Below are 19863 nucleotides of genomic sequence, written 5' to 3'. Positions count from 1 at the left end.
ATTTGAGGTTTCTAAATCACCTCCAGGTCACCTTTTCTATTGCAGGGTTGCGTGTTTCAGGGAAGCAAACGGGGGTAATTTGAAACAGAGAAGTCAGTGGGTAACCCATTTACTACTTGCTGCTTCCTTGATGAACATGAGTCACTTTCCTTTTCCCCCTCCCCCTCCTTAAATTCCAGTGTGTTTATAAGGGCAAAAAAGAGTTTGGAACCCTGCAGTGGCAGGGAAGGGATTTGAAAGTATAGGTGGGGGCTCTGTATCCGTGGAATAGCTATCCACAGACCTGGCTCAACCCAGACCCGCGTTGAGCCAGATTAGGCCCAACCTGAAGATTCCAAAGGGGAATGAAGCTGTACTCTGGTTGCCTCTGGGGCCACAGAAGGCCTTCTAAGGCATCTAAGGAAGCCCTTCCAGGCCCTCCAAAGGCCTTAAAACATCACTTCTGGTTTTCTTCCAAAACCAGAAGTGACCTTCTAAAGCCTCCCAGAGTCCTCAAGAGTCTCTGGAGGCGACAGGAGCACAGCTTTGGTAGCCTTTGTAAGCCTTAAAGGGTGCTAAAGCACAGATTTGCATCCACAGTTTTTTGGTACCTGCAGGGGGTCCAGGAACAGATCCCCACAGACACCAAGGCACCCACCAGTATATCACACCTTCCACCATTGCTTCCCCAAATCACAAGGCGATTCTCCTTTAACAGGAGGACCATTGTTTGGGGTTTGCTGCATTAATTTGCAAGCATCATCATGTAGTTTGTCCTTCATACCAAGTAAACAATTTCTTTCACTGGTGAATATGTATTACTATTGACAAATAATCCTATGTGCATATACAACATGCATTTGTCATTTTTCTAATTCAGCTTACACACTTTCAAGTTGTAAATTTTTTGTATGTATAAACGCGCACACACACACACAAGGTGTTGGGTCACTACACGTGTGTGTACACATGTGTGTGTTTATATACAGCAGCAGGGGTGTCCAAACTTTTTGGCAGGAGGGCCACATCACCTCTCTGCCACCATGTGGGGGGGGGAGAATTTACATTTCAAATTTGAATAAATTTACATAAATTTACATAAATGAATATATTAGAGATGGCAATTATATGAATGAAACATAAGAACATAAGAACATAAGAACAGCCCCACTGGATCAGGCCATAGGCCCATCTAGTCCAGCTTCCTGTATCTCACAGCGGCCCACCAAATGCCCCAGGGAGCACACCAGATAACAAGAGACCTCGTCCTGGTGCCCTCCCCTACATCTGGCATTCTGACTTAACCCATTCCTAAAATCAGGAGGTTGCGCATACACATCATGGCTTGTACCCCATAATGGATTTTTCCTCCAGAAACTCGTCCAATCCCCTTTTAAAGGCGTCTAGGCTAGACGCCAGCACCACATCCTGTGGCAAGGAGTTCCACAGACCGACCACGCGCTGAGTAAAGAAATATTTTCTTTTGTCTGTCCTAACCCGCCCAACACTCAATTTTAGTGGATGTCCCCTGGTTCTGGTATTATGTGAGAGTGTAAAGAGCATCTCCCTATCCACTCTGTCCATCCCCTGCATAATTTTGTATGTCTCAATCATGTCCCCCCTCAAGCGTCTCTTTTCTAGGCTGAAGAGGCCCAAACGCCGTAGCCTTTCCTCATAAGGAAGGTGCCCCAGCCCCGTAATCAGCTTAGTCGCTCTCTTTTGCACCTTTTCCATTTCCACTATGTCTTTTTTGAGATGCGGCGACCAGAACTGGACACAATACTCCAGGTGTGGCCTTACCATCGATTTGTACAACGGCATTATAATATTAGCCGTTTTGTTCTCAATACCCTTCCTAATGATCCCAAGCATAGAATTGGCCTTCTTCACTGCCGCCGCACATTGGGTCGACACTTTCATCGACCTGTCCACCACCACCCCAAGATCTCTCTCCTGATCTGTCACAGACAGCTCAGAACCCATCAGCCTATATCTAAAGTTTTGATTTTTTGCCCCAATGTGCATGACTTTACACTTACTGACATTGAAGCGCATCTGCCATTTTGCTGCCCATTCTGCCAGTCTGGAGAGATCCTTCTGGAGCTCCTCACAATCACTTCTGGTCTTTACCACTCGGAAAAGTTTGGTGTCGTCTGCAAACTTAGCCACTTCACTGCTCAACCCTGTCTCCAGGTCATTTATGAAGAGGTTGAAAAGCACCGGTCCCAGGACAGATCCTTGGGGCACACCGCTTTTCACCTCTCTCCATTGTGAAAATTGCCCATTGACACCCACTCTCTGCTTCCTGGCCTCCAACCAGTTCTCAATCCACGAGAGGACCTGTCCTCTAATTCCCTGACTGTGGAGTTTTTTCAGTAGCCTTTGGTGAGGGACCGTGTCAAATGCCTTCTGAAAGTCCAGATATATAATGTCCACGGGTTCTCCCGCAACCACATGCCTGTTGACCTTTTCAAAGAATTCTATAAGGTTCGTGAGGCAAGACTTACCCTTACAGAAGCCATGCTGACTCTCCCTCAGCAAGGCCTGTTCGTCTATGTGTTTTGAGATCCTATCTTTGATGAGGCATTCCACCATCTTACCCGGTATGGATGTTAGGCTGACCGGCCTATAGTTTCCCGGGTCCCGCCTCTTTCCCTTTTTAAAAATAGGCGTGACATTTGCTATCCTCCAATCTTCTGGTACTGTGGCTGTTTTGAGGGACAAGTTGCATACCTTAGTCAAGTGATCTGCAACTTCATTCTTCAATTCCTTAATAACCCTTGGGTGTATGCCATCAGGGCCCGGTGACTTATTGATCTTTAATTTATCAATGAGGTCTGAAACATCTTCTCTTTTAACCTCTATCTGACTTAACTCCTCGGTTAGGAGGGGCCGTTCGGGCAGCGGTATCTGCCCGAGGTCTTCTGCCGTGAAGACAGATGCAAAGAACTCATTTAATTTCTCTGCCATCTCTAAGTCTCCTTTTATCTCCCCTTTCCCTCCGTCACCATCCAGAGGGCCAACCGCTTCTCTGGCGGGTTTCCTGCTTGTAACATATTTGAAGAAGCTTTTATTATTCCCCTTAATGTTGCTGGCCATGCGTTCCTCATAGTCTCGCTTGGCCTCCCCTATCACCTTCTTACATTTCTTTTGCCACAGTTTATGTTCCTTTTTATTCTCTTCATTAGGGCAAGACTTCCATTTACGGAAGGAAGCTTCCTTGCCCTTCACAGCCTCTCTAACTTGGCTAGTTAGCCATGCGGGCACTCTCCTGGATTTAGTGGAACCCTTCTTTCTTTGCGGTATACACCTCTGCTGGGCCTCTATTACTGTTGTTTTAAGCAGCCTCCATGCACTCTGGAGAGACTGGACTCTTTTTACCCTCCCTTTCAACCTCCTTCTAACCAGCCTCCTCATTTGAGGGAAGTCCGCCCGTCGGAAGTCAAGGGTTTTTGTTAGAGATTTGCCTGGTATTCTTCCCCCAACGTGCACGTCAAAACGGATCGCAGCATGATCACTGTTCCCCAATGGCTCAGTAACGTTTACATCTCTAACCAGGTCCTGCGTACCGCACAAAATTAAATCCAGAGTCACCTGTCCTCTGGTGGGCTCCTTGACTAGCTGATCTAAGCCACAGTCATTTAGCACGTCAAGAAATCCGGTTTCCTTATCGTGACCAGAACACAAATTGACCCAGTCAATATGAGGATAATTGAAGTCCCCCATGATTACAACCCTGTCCCTCCTTGTCACCTCCCTGATCTGTTTCCTCATTTCAAGGTCCCCATCAGATTTCTGGTCTGGAGGACGATAGCATACCCCCAGTATTACATCGCTGCACAAGCCTGGTAATTTAACCCACAGAGATTCTACGGTGGAGTCGGACCCACCTTCAATCTCTACTTTGCTGGATTCTATCCCTTCCTTAACATAAAGGGCCACCCCACCTCCAACACGCCCCTGCCTGTCCCTCCTGTAGAGTTTATAGCCCGGGATTGCGGTATCCCACTGATTCTCCGCATTCCACCAGGTTTCCGTTATGCCCACTATGTCAATATTTTCCCTTGTCACCAGACATTCCAGTTCTCCCACCTTTGCTCGTAGACTTCGGGCATTCGCATAAAAGCATTTATACACGGAATGCCCCAGGATGGGCTGCTTATTCGCTCCTTTGTCCCCGCATCCTCTCATTGTGCCAAACCGTCTATCACATCCCATCACCCTACCTTTCCCAATTTCTTCTCCTACCCTGCCTTTGTCTTGTTGTTCTCTAACCTCCCCATCCTCATCCCATAGGGATGAGGAGTCCCGAACCGGATGCCCCTCGGCTCCTGTCGGCCTTCCCCCAGGGATCAGTTTAAAAGCTGCTCTGCCACCTTTTTAATGTTATGCGCCAGCAGTCTGGTTCCATTCTGGTTCAAATGGAGCCCGTCCCTCTTGTACAGGCCCCGCTTGTCCCAAAACGTTCCCCAGTGCCTAACGAATCTAAACCCCTCCTCCCTACACCACCGTCTCATCCACGCATTGAGACCCCTGATCTCCGACTGCGTAGCTGGCCCTGCGCGTGGAACAGGTAGCACTTCAGAGAACGCTACCTTTGGTTCTGCAATGAAGTTCTTGCAATAACTCAAGGTCTATAAAAGGCCTTGCACAAAGTAAGGCTGGCCTTTCCGTAGCTTGCTTGCACAGCAAGCAAGCAAGCAGTGAAACAGCAAGCAGTGGAGGGACCCCACATCCCTCAGCTCACGCAAGAGGTTGAACAGTCGCCTTCATGCTGAGAGCAGTTGTGTCTGGCCAGCACAGACTCTAGCAAGCCTCCGGAGGACCAGAGGCTCATTGGAGACTGGGGGCTCCCCATGGGCTGGACTGGGCGTCCCTGAGGGCCACAAGTGGCTGCAGGGCTGAGTTTGGGCACCCCCAATATACAGGTACAACCTAATCATGGATTTTTCACCCTCTCCCCCCCCCCCCCCCGGTTTTATCTCAACATGATGAGAAGGGCCCTTTCAACTAAAGGAAAAAAGTCATTTAACAATAGCCTCGTTAATTCACAGATCCTGTACAGATCCATGGTTTCAGTTAACCATGGATTGAGTTTGTGGGGCTCCCTGCACATTCCCCGTGTGCCCCCTCACCTCTAGAGCTCACCAAAACCTCTGCCATGCTCAGAATGCTTCCTAGAGGCAGAAAAACGCTACTTCCAGCTTTCGGCTGAAAACTGGAAGTCACTTTTTTATGCCTTTAAAAGGCATCAGGAGGCCCAGGGAAGTCCTCTGGGGAACCCCCCACTTCACTTAATCGTGGAGCGTTCCAAAACAGAACCCCCACGGATACCAGGGCATGCCTGTACCCAGTGTTTTGTAAAAAAAAAACCAAAAAAAAAAACAACTTTTTAATCTTTTATTTATTTATCCCATGCATGTATACTCAGAAGTAAGTCCCATTATAGGCAATGGAGCTTACTCGCAGGAAAGTGTGATTGTAGCCCGAAAGCCCAAGCCTATGCATGCCTACTCAGAAGGAAGTCCCATTATATTAAATGGGGCTTACTCCCAGGGAAGTGTGGACAGGATTGTAGCCTGAGTTCCCTTGGGAATAGACTGCCAATTTTTTCCACCAGCTCTTACTCCAGTGGTGTTTATCAGCAGGGTAAGCTTCAGCCGCTGGATTTCTGCATATCAACCTGCTGCTAAAGCTTTGCACACTAGCAACAGGTCAGTTTTGCTGGCTAGTTCACAGTGGCAACTGGTTGACCAGTAAGTGTGGGGCATTGGGCTTCAGGCTGCGATCCTATCCTCACTTTCCTGGGAGTAAGCCCCATTGACTATAATGGGCCTTACTTCTGAGTAGACAAGCACAGGGTTGGGCTCTGAGGCTGCAATCCTGCCCACACCTTCCTGGGAGTAAGCCCCATTGACTATAATGGGCCTCACTTCTGAGTAGACATGCATAGGGTTGGGCTCTGAGGCTGTAATCCTACCCACACTTTCCTGGGAGTAAGCGCTATTGACTAATGGGACTTACTTCTGAGTAGACATGCCTAGGACTTAGCTGGCAACTGATGCAGGAGGCAGAGACACTGATGGGAGGGGCTGAGCTGGCAGGATGAGTCCCTCTGAAGCCTGCCCCCCTCCACCCTCCTCTCGCTGCTCATTTGCAGGAAGTCCTGCAACAGTTTCTGACTCATAAAGTGCCGTGATTGGCTCACCCCAGCCCTGCCTCCCTCAACCCAGAGCCTAATCTCAACCAACCAGCTGCCTGCAAACCACAGGGCTCTGATTCACTGAGAGAGGAAAGTTCACACCTTTTTGAAGTTCACACTTCAGCTCCCTACCTCACCACCTCCTGAAAAATCACCCTTAAAACTCAGGACCCTTCAGAGATAAACAAGTGGCTTGCAGGCAGGTTTAGTTGCAATCCCAGATATCTCTAGTTTGGACTAGGAAAAATCTCTACCTGAAACCTTGAAGAGTTGGCAGCCAGTCACAGTGGACAGTCCTGAGCTAGAGGGACCAACGGCCTGACTCAGTTCAAGGCAATTTTCTGTGTTATAGGGAAACACAGATACAATGCAAGGAGCTGCAGTAAGAAGTGAAAACTGGCAGAGTGTTGAATAAAATGAAGAGAAATAACAGGTATTAACATCCTTCTAGGTGCAGTGGTAGTAGTCTGATAAGATGTTCTGCCACATATCTCAACTCCCTTCTAATGCCTGCTTTTTGGCTAATTAACAACCCCCTTTCCCAAGAACAACAGCTGTGGTGTGCAAAGGAATAAACACAGAACTTCTTATCTATAGCAATTAACAAGAATTTATTGCTACAAACACATACACTCCCTGCAAGTCCTCTTGTCCAGAGGCTTTCCCTCCCCAAAACTCCACTTAACTTAGTGGGTAGAGGTCTGAAGCCTCCAGTCGAAGTCTAATCCAGTCTCCAAAGCACAGTGCAGTCTTCCCCTTCCAGTATTCCCAGTCCAATCTTCTGCAGTAGAGTTCCTCCTCTCCAGCAGTGTTCTCTCCAGCAGAGTGTTTCCTCCAGCAGGGTCCTGGCAGTCCTCTCTTCTGTGTCCTCCAGCAGAGTTCTGGCAGTCCCCTTCTCCCAGTGTGGGTCCGTCTGGGTTTCCCTCTGGGTCAGCGTCCGGCTTCCTCTGGGTCAGCATCCCACTTCTGGCTCTGGGTCAGGGTCCTCCCTCTGGTCAGCGTCCTGCTCCTCGCTTTGGGGCAGGGTCCAGCTTCCGACTGGGTCAGGGTAGCTCTGTCTCCTTCCAAAGCTGCCTTTTATCCTTGGATGTCTCATGATCCAAATGCAGCTTAGCTGTGAGCTACCTCATTAGCTCCAAATTAGGCTCAGGTGAGCCATCCCTTCAGTCCATGTCCATTCAAAGTCCCATCAAGGTCAAATGAAGCTCAGGTGTCCATCCAGGTCTCCATTGGCCTTGATTGATTACAGCTGTGGAGCCAGCCCTGCCCTTCCCAGAGCTGTCAAAGAGCTGTCAAACAGCCTATTTTTAAAAAGGGAAAGAGGGGGAAAGAGGGGGGACCCGGGAAACTATAGGCCGGTCAGCCTAACATCTATACCGGGTAAGATGGTGGAATGCCTCATCAAAGATAGGATCTCAAAACACATAGACGAACAGGCCTTGCTGAGGGAGAGTCAGCATGGCTTCTGTAAGGGTAAGTCTTGCCTCACAAACCTTATAGAATTCTTTGAAAAGGTCAACAGGCATGTGGATGCGGGAGAACCCGTGGACATTATATATCTGGACTTTCAGAAGGCGTTTGACACGGTCCCTCACCAAAGGCTACTGAAAAAACTCCACAGTCAGGGAATTAGAGGACAGGTCCTCTCGTGGATTGAGAACTGGTTGGAGGCCAGGAAGCAGAGAGTGGGTGTCAATGGGCAATTTTCACAATGGAGAGAGGTGAAAAGCGGTGTGCCCCAAGGATCTGTCCTGGGACCGGTGCTTTTCAACCTCTTCATAAATGACCTGGAGACAGGGTTGAGCAGTGAAGTGGCTAAGTTAGCAGATGACACCAAACTTTTCCGAGTGGTAAAGACCAGAAGTGATTGTGAGGAGCTCCAGAAGGATCTCTCCAGACTGGCAGAATGGGCAGCAAAATGGCAGATGCGCTTCAATGTCAGTAAGTGTAAAGTCATGCACATTGGGGCAAAAAATCAAAACTTTAGATATAGGCTGATGGGTTCTGAGCTGTCTGTGACAGATCAGGAGAGAGATCTTGGGGTGGTGGTGGACAGGTCGATGAAAGTGTCGACCCAATGTGCGGCGGCAGTGAAGAAGGCCAATTCTATGCTTGGGATCATTAGGAAGGGTATTGAGAACAAAACGGTTAGTATTATAATGCCGTTGTACAAATCTATGGTAAGGCCACACCTGGAGTATTGTGTCCAGTTCTGGTCGCCGCATCTCAAAAAAGACATAGTGGAAATGGAAAAGGTGCAAAAGAGAGCGACTAAGATGATTACGGGGCTGGGGCACCTTCCTTATGAGGAAAGGCTACGGCGTTTGGGCCTCTTCAGCCTAGAAAAGAGACGCTTGAGGGGGGACATGATTGAGACATACAAAATTATGCAGGGGATGGACAGAGTGGATAGGGAGATGCTCTTTACACTCTCACATAATACCAGAACCAGGGGACATCCACTAAAATTGAGTGTTGGGCGGGTTAGGACAGACAAAAGAAAATATTTCTTTACTCAGCGCGTGGTTGGTCTGTGGAACTCCTTGCCACAGGATGTGGTGCTGGCGTCTAGCCTAGACGCCTTTAAAAGGGGATTGGACGAGTTTCTGGAGGAAAAATCCATTATGGGGTACAAGCCATGATGTGTATGCGCAACCTCCTGATTTTAGGAATGGGTTAAGTCAGAATGCCAGATGTAGGGGAGGGCACCAGGATGAGGTCTCTTGTTATCTGGTGTGCTCCCTGGGGCATTTGGTGGGCCGCTGTGAGATACAGGAAGCTGGACTAGATGGGCCTATGGCCTGATCCAGTGGGGCTGTTCTTATGTTCTTATGTCAAAACAGGGAATCGCTGTCAACACCACATCATCCACCTGATGATCTTCTGATCTTCTATTACATAAGACACAATCCTTTGCATGATTGCTCAGAAGCAAGTCTCATCATCTCCAATGGGGCTCATTCCCTGGAAAGCGTACATAGGCTTGCAGCTTTAAAGAAATAGTTATGAGGTTGAGTTAATCCAGCGATGCTCAAACTTGCACCCGCTACACGCCTGGAATGTGGTCCCCATCAGGACTGCATCCGAGCATTCTGCTCAGGTGCTGTGCAACATCCTCCTCTTTCAGAAGACAGGGACACTCTGGGCAGTTGCATCATCTGCCTGGCATCCCAGATGGCTGCGTGATTGGATGACTGGTCACAGGCGACTGCCCAGAGCATCCCTGTTCTCCAGAAGAGGAGGATGTCATGTGGTGCCTGAGTGGAACCAAAAGGCTTACTCACTGGGCAGATGGATCTGCAGGAGGCCGGGTTCATGCAGCCCTGAGTTAATCCATCACAGCATCAAAGATTGTAATTGCACATTATTGGAAGAAAGCAGACCTCCCCTCCCCTGCCCCGAAATATAAGATATGAAAAGTGAAAGTTAGCTGTAGTTTATGTATTCATGTAAACATATTTATACTGCACATTCCTCTTGTTTCCAAGGCATCCTAACAGTACAGTAAAATTTAAAAAACTGAAGTAAACGGAACTACATTAAGTACAATAAAATAATCAGCAGCATTGATTAACCAAACAAAAAAAAAATCAAGGTGGAATAGCAATGCAAAACAAAGTTTTTAGCCTGTGCTGGAAGATCGGCAGGGAGGGTGACTTTCTTCATTTCTAAAGGAGAGAGTCCACAGCTCTGGCTTCCATTTGAAATGGAAAACGGAGGTTTTGTGATACAAGTAATGCATTACTGTTTTTCAACATTGGAACAGAGCAGAGTTTTAAGCGAATTTGAGCTGAAATGACTTAAGGTTCAGTCATATGAAGTCTGCCTGTTGTAGAATGTCGGTATATACATATAATTTTGTCAATCATATATTTGGAAAATTGTTTAAAATGTGTATTATGTGATAAGAAGGGGGGAGGAAAAAGGAAAAGTGTGTAGAACAATGGATCACATTGGTAGTTAAAGGAATATGGACAGGAAGTTTCCTTCCAGGCTTGCCAAAGAAGTTATTAGTGTTAAACAGTATGCCATTTAGGAAAACTTTTCAGGCATCATTTCCTGTCTCTAATGACTATCTTTGTAATCTTCTGTTTAATTTCTTTGCCCATAGAACAGCTGCCTCTCAATGTTATTCTCAAAGGCTTATACCCACAAAGTTCCAGAAATACCTGTTGCAACTCAAATCCCCAGTAATCGGGTATAGCAGCTCATGTCAAACTGGCAGTTCAAGGTGAAGGCAGCCTCTGGCTAATACATCAAAAAAATTCTAATTGCTTCCCTTGAAACTTGCTGTGTGTCAGGTGAACTTTTCAGAGCCCGGCACATTATTGGGGTTCAAACTTAATAAAAAAGTGAAAAATAGTCATTCAGTACTACACCTAAAATCTACTATTTGTGGACAAAACTGGCCATGACTCTAGGAGGATGCTTTTTTACTGCCAGATATCTGATGTGAACACAATATAGTCTGCTTCATCTAACCCAGTGATTTTCAATCTCTTTTTCATCTCATGGCACACTGACAAGGCACTAAAATGGTCAAGGCACACCATCAGTTTTTTAACAACTGACAAGGCACACCATGCTGTCAATGGGGGCTCACATCCCCCATTGGCCCTACTAATAAATGGCCCTCTCCCAAATTCTCGTGGCACACCTGGGGACCATTTTAAATGCTTTAAACACACAAAATTGGTTTTCCTGCCTCTTTGCAGCCAAACCATGCTGTTTCCAAGCCTCTAGCTATTTTTAGGACTTAAAGACCCACTTCAGGGTCACGCAGAGGCTCCTTCCTCCTCCCAGCCTCACCCCAGAATGCCTCACCCCAGAATTCACGCTTGTGTGAATGTGCCTTTATCTAGTTCACATGGCAGAGTAAATTTGAGCTGACCTGCACCCTACACCCAAAGGAATGCAGGATGACAGACCTGTACGTGAAACTGCACAATAAACTTCACTAAACGTTAAAGGAGTCATTCTGTTAGCCAGTAGTATTTTGTCTAACTCTCTGCTCACAGTAGATTCAAATAACAGGGTAGTTAATGCATTAGTGGCTGCGGACAAACTATCCCCCCAAATATACCTATCATTGCTATAAATACTATAAATGCTATAAATACTCCAATACAGACTTGGAGGACATGGGATATTGCAAAAGGACAGTTCAGGTGAAAATAGAGCCTTTGGGTAAAGTAGAATGAATTGTCCTCTCCTCTGCTGTGTCTACCTCCCCCAATCCCATCCCCAACCACTGCATTTAGCAAATGCCTTCCATCTTAGGGCAGGAGACATCTCAAAACTTATCATGTAGTAGTTCAACTGAAATGAACTTATTGTAGCAGTGTTAAACTTTAGGATGCTGGCTCAATAGAATGCAAGCCTGATGAATCAGTCAGTGAGTGAGATATGGATCACTACAGCAAATAAAGTGCCAACTTGCATTTCTGTCCTCTGCAGCCCTGCCATATTTCACAAGCAAAAACAAATTATTCTGCAGATCTCAGAAACTGACTACACATGGCCGCTTGAACATCTGACATTTGGTTTCTAATCTTGTCCTTGAAGATGTGAACTAATTCAATTAACCAGGATTGCATGCTGAATAAAATTGGATTTATTTTAGAGTTTTCATTCTAAGTAAATAGTCACAATTCAAAAAGAGTGAAGCAAAATTATGCAGGTTCTTCAAGACTGAGGGCCCAATCCTATCCAATTTTCCAGGGCCGGTGCAGTGGTGCCAATGGGGCATGCGCTGCATCCTTTGGTGGGGTGGCAGTCAGAGGCCTCCTCAAGGTAAGGAAAAATTTGTTCCCTTATCCCCAGGCTGCATTGCAGCTGCACCAGTGCTGGAAAATTGGATAGGATTGGGCCCTGAGTTGACAATTGTATCAGGCTATCATTATGGTTAACCATGATTCCTTCTGCTTTTACCCCTTTTTAAACACAGCGATAAAGGCAAAAGAATTCATCATGCTGGGAAAAAAGCTGGTGATGGCACAGAAGCGAGGGGAGACCAGGGCACTCTGCCTAGGTTTGGGAATGGTGGCCTGTTCAGTGATTATGTATTTCTTTATTGGGATCACCATTATGCCATTCTACAAGAGGAGGTAACTGAATTGGTTTATATACACACAGCACACATGTGATTTCCTCCTTTAGCATTCCAAACTGTGCTCTCTTTTTGGATAATAGTGCAATACATTCTGGGTCCTAAAGCAGCAACCAACCAACCAAATCCATTTAGAAGCTTAAAATTTTGTGATCTGAGCCTAATTCAGACAGTACTGGGCAGCAATTTGGTTCACATGATGGCAAGCAAGCACCTCTCACCTCCATTGTCCTAAAGGAATGCACCATCCTAAAGGAATGCACATTGAAAAGGTTGTATATGCAACTGCACCAGCTGCACCATTTTTTCCTCTCAAAACAGGGGAACCTTGCAAGTAGATCCCCTTATAGCCTCTATCACACTTTTTTTACTGGGAAGGGTTCAAACGCACATACACACCCCTACACACAAATTGTAAGCTGCTCCAATAATTGTGCAAGCCAGGTTATAGATAGGTGTAGAGTCTGGGCATTAACCCGTTTCTGCACGGCCCTCAAGTGTACGCATTTGGTCCCTGTTGCATACATGCAACGTTGGATAAAAATGGCTTAATGGAGTGGCAAACTAAGGGCACTTCGTGATATTCATTAACCACCCACCCACACAGACTCTTCACTGTTAAATATACCTACCCAGAGGTTATCTTGTAATTCATAGTGCTTTAGTGATGAGAGCTTTTGCTTCTGGAGCAGAAAAGCTAGTTTAGCACTGCTGTCATGGTTGAGATCTGAATAGCCCAGTGACAGCCACAACATTTCTAGCCATTCTTTAACAAATACGGAGTACATCCAGTGAGCAGTCCATACCTTGAAGAACAAAGAAAAATGCAAAATCTAGCAAGAATCTCTTTCATTTCATGAACATTCTTCTCCCTAATTTTTAAACATTAAAGCTATTGCATGTATGCCAAAAGAGTGTTTGCTGCTATTTGCAAATGCACATGTTTACTACTATTATTTTGCCCTAAAATGAACAGGGAAGATGAAATCTCACGTAAATGCAACCAAATTTGCTGGCAAAACTCTGATATCTAAACTCGTTTTACATTCATATCCAATTTACATTCATATCAAACAGTTCTAATCATGGATAGTGCTGAAATTATGGGTCCAATGATGAATAACCTCTTTGTGCCTACACAAACAAGTGTGATAGCATTGAATTTAGCAAGCATAATAATACCATTAAATTTATCAACAATATTAAATACATTAAAAGTATCAGTTTTTGAACTTGCAAAAATTGAAGTTTGAAAACATTTGCCAGATTTCATTACTGCTATGGATACTTCATTTTGATGTAGACAAATGCCAAATACTGGCAAGTACAGTACCTGAATAGCTAAATTGTGAAAGCTTGAATTCTCACAGACTAAAGTCACAGATTACATGAGCGGAAAAGCCGCCCTGGGCATTTGCTTCAGCATGGGAAAGGCAGGATAAAAAATTTTCAGATAAAAATATAGACAACCTTTAGAATTTTTTTTAAAAACCACAAACTCATTTGTTTTCACAGTGTTTGGATCAAAGAAAGTGTATGCAAACTGATGAAAGCGGGAATCAAAGAAGTCCATTTTTTCTACAATGAGAGCATCAGTGATGAGAACATTTTTCACTATCCTTGCTTGGACGTCCAGGTCAATTTGACTGTCTTGGGACAGGTGGTAATGCTCTATCACACGGAGGAGACGATCGACAAAAATCCCAAGGTTTGAGTGCTGTTCTTCAGAGTTTAAAGAGGTTCCCCCTTACCTCTCCCCCCTTTCCTTTTTACTTGCTCACCCATCTGCTTTCCTAAGCAAGGGCAAGGAGGAGGTGGTGGCAAAGAATCAGAGTCCCTTCCTTTTCTTCCAGCAGTGCTGGAGTAAAAGGATGGGCTGCCACTGCTGATCTTCTTCCTACTCAGTCTTAAGAAGTGGAATCCAAGATCCCAGATAAAGATAGCCAGCTAAATATAGTTACAATTGACTTTCACATTCAAGCGTACATGCTCAGCCGCCACCACCCTCAAAAGACAAAGGAAAAACAACAGTGTAAATAGTGTCAGCAATTCCTCCTGCCACTTAACTGACTCTGTTTATGACCCACAGAGCAAACCTGAAATGAATGAATCTGCTGTTCCCTGGGTCATCTAAATTCCTGCAAATATCTTGTATAGTGGCCTCATCTACTGGTTCAGCATCTGTGAATTTGACTCAACATGGCAGCCGACTCCAAGTTTGAAAGGCCTTAAGGACCTCCTGGACAAGACAGAGAAATTTCTGAGACCCAGGTAGACTATACTCAGCCTTACTGGGCCTCAGAAGTCCTCCAGGACGCATCCAGAAGACACTTCTGGTCATGTCTGGGAGGTCCTTTGAGCACTTTATCTGCAGGGGTCCACAGACACCAAAGGCCCACTGTACTGTGATTTTAGTTCTTAAGACACAGTAGGTATTTGTTGGATTTAAAGCAGTTTTGGCTATACATGAAAAAAGACTGTTGGCTTTTCAGTGGAGTCTCCTTGACTAACAGCCCAATCCTATGCTGCCCAGAGCACGGGGCTGCCACAGCACCCAAAATGGCTGCCACGGCATCCTGAATGCTAACTAGGCAGCGCTGGCAGCACCTTGGGAGGAGGGGACCTTTCTCCCTTACCAGAGGTAAGGCAAGTAGCCACGCAATGGGGCTACCTTTGAGTCACCAAAGAATCAAGAGCCTCTGTGTCAGGTTCAGCTTCCTCCCCCAGTCCCATCTCCCTCCCACCCTACTTCCTCCTCCCAGCATGCCTCCCTCCACCTCTCCGTTGCCCAGCAATCCACACAACTGCCAAGCGGTGGAGTGCCGAAGATCCACCAGCACTAGCTCAGCACTGGCTGGCACTAGGGCCTCGCAAACATGCTTTACGGCACGTTTGCGACAGTGCGCGCCGGCGGCAAGCAGGCATGCACTGTTAAGAATTGGGCCCTAAGGCATGTACCTTAGGTTAGGCCAGGTGAAGAGGGCATTGCGGTACATAAATACCAAGGAAGCTGCCATTCAAATATTCAAAAATTCAGAAAATTTAAAATTCGTAACACTTCTGGTCCCAAGCATTCTGGAGAAGGGATACTCAGTCTGTATCACTTCTTTTCTCTGCCTTTGGTCAAACTTTCCATTACTTAATCAAACTCTCAAAATAGCTAGAAGGAAGGGAAAATATGGGGAGGCTTAGCAATAGATCAAACATCTTCAACTCCCATTTATATAGCAGCTGCCGACAAAGGCAGACTTAAAACACTGAAGAAAAAACTATTTTCCAAAAGAAGAACAATATTTTTGTATAATATGGTATTTGGATGACCTATCATCCACATCGAATTATTTTGAGGCCTCATGTTTTTTGTTCCATGATCTTTACAGTCATTCAGTCTAGCAGGGAATCATTCTATTTACATTGCAAGCTTTAAAAAACCCCTTGATAAATGAGCAATAAAACAAAATTTCCCTAATGGAAAGCTCAACAACTGCTTCAAGGACATTAATAGTCATTTACACCTTCTGTCTCAAGCACAATTTGGAAGAGCGATGATTGCACAGAAGTACCAATACTTGATGGCCTTTTTAAATTTATTTTTTTTAAATAAGCATTCTGTAGTTCTCCATTAGGCATTCACAGCACTGCTGTTTTTCACATTTGGGAGATTGGTTTGTATAAAAATAAAAGCTAATACAGTAGAGAGCTCATTGAATCTAACCTCAACATTACATTAGGACAAGGATCAAGGCAAAATTAAGAATGCTTCATCTGTCTCAAATTTATTTGTACTGAAATAAAAATCAATTAATTGCAAATGATTACAGCAAAATCTCAGGTAGTCAGCACAGTTATCTGGATTCCTAACTCTGGTCAGTCTTTCCTTTCACGACTCAGAGCTCCTTAATACTTATATACTTAATACTGTACTATATAGCATTTTTCCTAAGTCCTCAAAATGCTTCACAAAGTTGATTAGGAAAGTTCAATCAACCCTAAATACAGCCCATTGTTAACTCTTAAGAATAATAATTTTCACCAGGGCCTAGGAGAGGGGGATAAAGGGAGTAATTTGTACCCGGGCCCAGGATCAAAAAGGGGGCCCAGGAGCCAAAGGAGGGGGCGCAGAAATTTTCTGGGATCTTACATTTTCCTATCTACTCAGACTTGTTTCCTGCATGGGATGCTGGGGACACTACCACAAGTGTACAGCTGCAGCTACTGGCAAGCCATATATGCTGGGTCAAAGAATGCATACATGACGCTCCTTAACACAGTGTCAAATCTGGCAGGAAACTGGCCTGCTAGAGTACCCCTTTGGCTTGTGGATCTGCCTACCATGAAGGAGTTTATAGGAGCTCAGGGACACAACTGTGGAGCTACAGCTGCTGCAGAAGCAAATTTTGGTATGCACAGGACTCTTTCCATTCTAGTGTGAGCCTAAATATGATGCTAATTTTCTGCATGATTTTCTATATTTGAAAGATTTTAGAGAGGAACGTGTTTGGTTTTTCATATTACTGAATCTGCCAGTGCTACATGGTGGGTAGACCTGGGCTCCAAAGACTTATCCACCTGTCTCCAACCTCTCCCAATCCTGTTTTGCCCCTCTCTATCCCAATTCTGCTCTCCCATCACCACCCTCCCCCACTGTTTCACCCCTCCCTCTTTGCAAAGGGCCCAAAAGAAACTTTGTACCCCCTGATAAAATTCCACTTAGAGGCCCAGCTTATCACACCCATGTTACGGATTGGGAACTGAGGCAGAAGAACAATGCCTTCCACCCATTGAGCAGATGGTGAAGGTGAAACTTAAACCAGGGACTTCCCAGCTCAGTCATTTGACTATGTAAACTTCTAGAGCCCTCTGTGCACACATGAGGTCCCTTTTGAAGTGATTGGATGAATGTGTGTAGATCAGGCAGCACAGCTACCTCCCTCAACTTAAATGTCTGAGCAGAGCTTATAACTTCCTTCAAAGAGGGACAGTGGGGAGGAGAAAACCTGATCAGAACTGAATGCATGGTCAGAACTGCATACAGTCAGCAGATGGAGAGTCACATGTACAAACATACTTGTTGCCTTTACACCAAGCACCATGGGGCTTCATCAGCTCTATGCGTATATATCACCAATAGACATAATTGGGATCCTCAATTATTCAGAGAGTGCCCACATGTGTGCAAAACGTTCAAGACTTCCAGCCAAGTTGCTGGAGGTCTTGAGGCAAAGCCCTGCACTGGAACCCTATGGCACCCCTAGCCTGCCTCCTGATGACACTGGATACTACCCAGGGTTGGAAACTCGTCTTGAATGACTCAGACTCAAGTTACCAAAATGCACATTTTTTTGCTGACTCATGAGTCGTGCGCGTAGAAGACTCAAAAAAACACGTGAGTCAGGGGCTCACTGATTTGGAACTCATCTCCAGGCATGCAGACTCAAGTCTGCCTGTGTCTGGGTGTGCTTGCTTTCTGTTTTCGTGGAGTGAAAAAACCTTGTGAGGCCATTATTCAGACCAGGTGAGCAGCAGGGAAGTTCCAGCCACAAGGCAGGGAAGGGTTAATGGTTGCTTTTGCAGCGTGGGAGGGGGGAAGGGGGAGGGGGCTCACTTTTCCTTCGATGATCATTGGACAAAGGATGGGCAGTCTGGTATTTTCTCTGGCTGAGGTAGGGCAGAAGAAGAAGCCCAAGGGGGTTTTTGCCTTAGAATTGACTGCAGAAGCCCAGGGAGGGGGATGAGGCAGGGCAGGGGGGGGCAGTTCATAGTAATCATGCTGATTGGCTAGAGTGGGATTACTTCTGAGTAGAGCTGCCAAGAATCATGTCATCCTGGTAAGCCTCACAGCTGCTGCGTGTGACCCTTCTCACTCTTGCCACTTCTGTCCCCACTCTCTTGCAGTCCCTCCCACCCCCTCCTACCCTGTTTACAGATGGGTGGGGGGATTAGGGCAGTGTTTAAAGTGAACTCTGACACACACGTACAACCTGGTAGTAGCCCCGTTTCCCTCCACAGAGTCGCCGCAGGCTTTTTAAAGGGGGGTGACTCGACTCAAGTCATGAAAGGGTGACTTGGCAACTTGGAACGTGCCCCTGTTATGACTCATTTTTTAGCGAGTTGCAGGGGGCGGAGACTCTAGACTCTACTTGAGTCATGCTGTGCTGGGTTTTCCTATCTCTGGTACTACCACTCCCACTGGTGTTGATTTCTGCCTGGTCAAAGGATCTGATGTCAGCCCGGCTAAGTGGGTCTTATAATTAGCATGTGCCCTTAGCTACTGTCTCACTTGGCTGACCTTAAGGCCATCCTTACATACAAATATAATTTTTGTGCACACAGAGCCAAACACTTGTTGTGCAGGGACTTTCTTTGTAGGAATCACATGAGCCCTATTCACACCTCATTACCCTTTCACTGAATGTGTGAGGCAGGAATGAAATCCAACTGTGAGATTGCAGCCCAACCTCTATGCATTATGACTGAGGTCTGAAAGGGCAACATTGCATGTACAGCTATGTGCCAGGTGAATCCCCTTTCAGACCCTCTCCCCAGTATGTGGAGGTCAGGGTCAGTGGGCATGCCAACAGCAAGAGCCAAAATGGCCTGAGGCACTCTGCTTTCACAGAATGTGCAGGGAATGGTAGGTGTGTTGATAACAGGGCTATAATGTCATTGTGCTATTTTGCATTCCTCATAATATCCCCCACATTAGTAAGTAACAAAATTCAAGCCTTCTAGCACACATCAAGTATACAAACTTATTTAAGTACCCATAAGATATCCAAAAGTGGTTTTGAAGGTGAACCATAATTAATCTTGTCAAAATATCAAGGAGCATTGCACTACATTAACCATACAATGATGTTTCACAATTCCATCAAATAATAAATACATTCAAAAGTAATTACATTGTATATAATAATGATATTGACCTAGTGCACAGTTGGCAGAAACTTATAATTCTACTGGTAGCTTTTAGGTGGTTTCCATGTACTGCTTTGCCTGCCATTGAATAAATGCTATAACTGGTATCTTGCTTTTTTTGTCTTTGTTTTTGCAGTGCTCCTATATCCCCCCAAACCTGGAGGATTACAATGAAGTTCAAAGGCTTGTGGAAACAATTGTAGACTCATTCAGAAAGGCGAAACTGTTCCCTTGTCATTATGACCCATCAAGAGAAGAAACAAGTGTTCTTTATCAGAGATTATACCCTCCAGAGAAGCTTCTTATTACTTTTATCTGGCCAACTCTAATGTGGATTGGTGGTGTTTTGATTGTCATCATGGTGAAAATAAGTCAATATTTCTCTTTACTCTCTGCCACCCAAAACAAAACAGGTATATAGCCGGTCCCACTGTCTTTCTGCATATTCTTTTATCTCAGGGAACATGGGCTCAATTTTCAAGTTAGAAAATTGACAACATACAAGGAAAAGGAAAAAAAACAAAACACAGTTCTCAGCTAAGAACTGCCCAAATAACATTTCTTTGGACAGAGCTTTCTTTGGTGGAACATATTTGTTGGGATTTTTGTATATTCACACTTCACATGGCACTATGGTTAGAGTGTGCAAGAACAT

The 19863-nt window shown here is 45.5% G+C and overlaps 1 protein-coding gene across 1 annotated transcript; it reads left to right on the top strand.

Annotated features, from left to right (window-relative positions):
* Positions 1-12151: 12151 nt before the first annotated feature.
* On the top strand, positions 12152-19629 carry KCNMB1 (potassium calcium-activated channel subfamily M regulatory beta subunit 1). The gene is made up of 3 exons (XM_066618351.1): positions 12152-12288; positions 13806-13998; positions 19345-19629. Exons 1-3 carry the CDS (start codon positions 12152-12154, stop codon positions 19627-19629), a joined length of 615 nt encoding a protein of 204 aa, XP_066474448.1.
* The last annotated feature ends 234 nt before the right edge of the window (positions 19630-19863 follow it).

Source organism: Tiliqua scincoides, chromosome 2 (assembly GCF_035046505.1).
Source record: "Tiliqua scincoides isolate rTilSci1 chromosome 2, rTilSci1.hap2, whole genome shotgun sequence".
Taxonomy (NCBI): Eukaryota; Metazoa; Chordata; class Lepidosauria; order Squamata; family Scincidae; genus Tiliqua; species Tiliqua scincoides.
Note: the sequence above shows the minus strand (reverse complement) of the source record. Positions and strands in the feature narration are given on the sequence as shown.

What these genes read in the sequence shown, in the direction of transcription:
- KCNMB1 (XM_066618351.1), top strand. Translation starts at nt 12,152, where the DNA reads ATGCTGGGAAAAAAGCTGGTGATGGCACAGAAGCGAGGGGAGACCAGG. An exon ending in ATGCCATTCTACAAGAGGAG is followed by an intron (nt 12,289 to 13,805) that starts GTAACTGAATTG and finishes TTGTTTTCACAG; the next exon opens with TGTTTGGATCAAAGAAAGTG. An exon ending in CGATCGACAAAAATCCCAAG is followed by an intron (nt 13,999 to 19,344) that starts GTTTGAGTGCTG and finishes TTGTTTTTGCAG; the next exon opens with TGCTCCTATATCCCCCCAAA.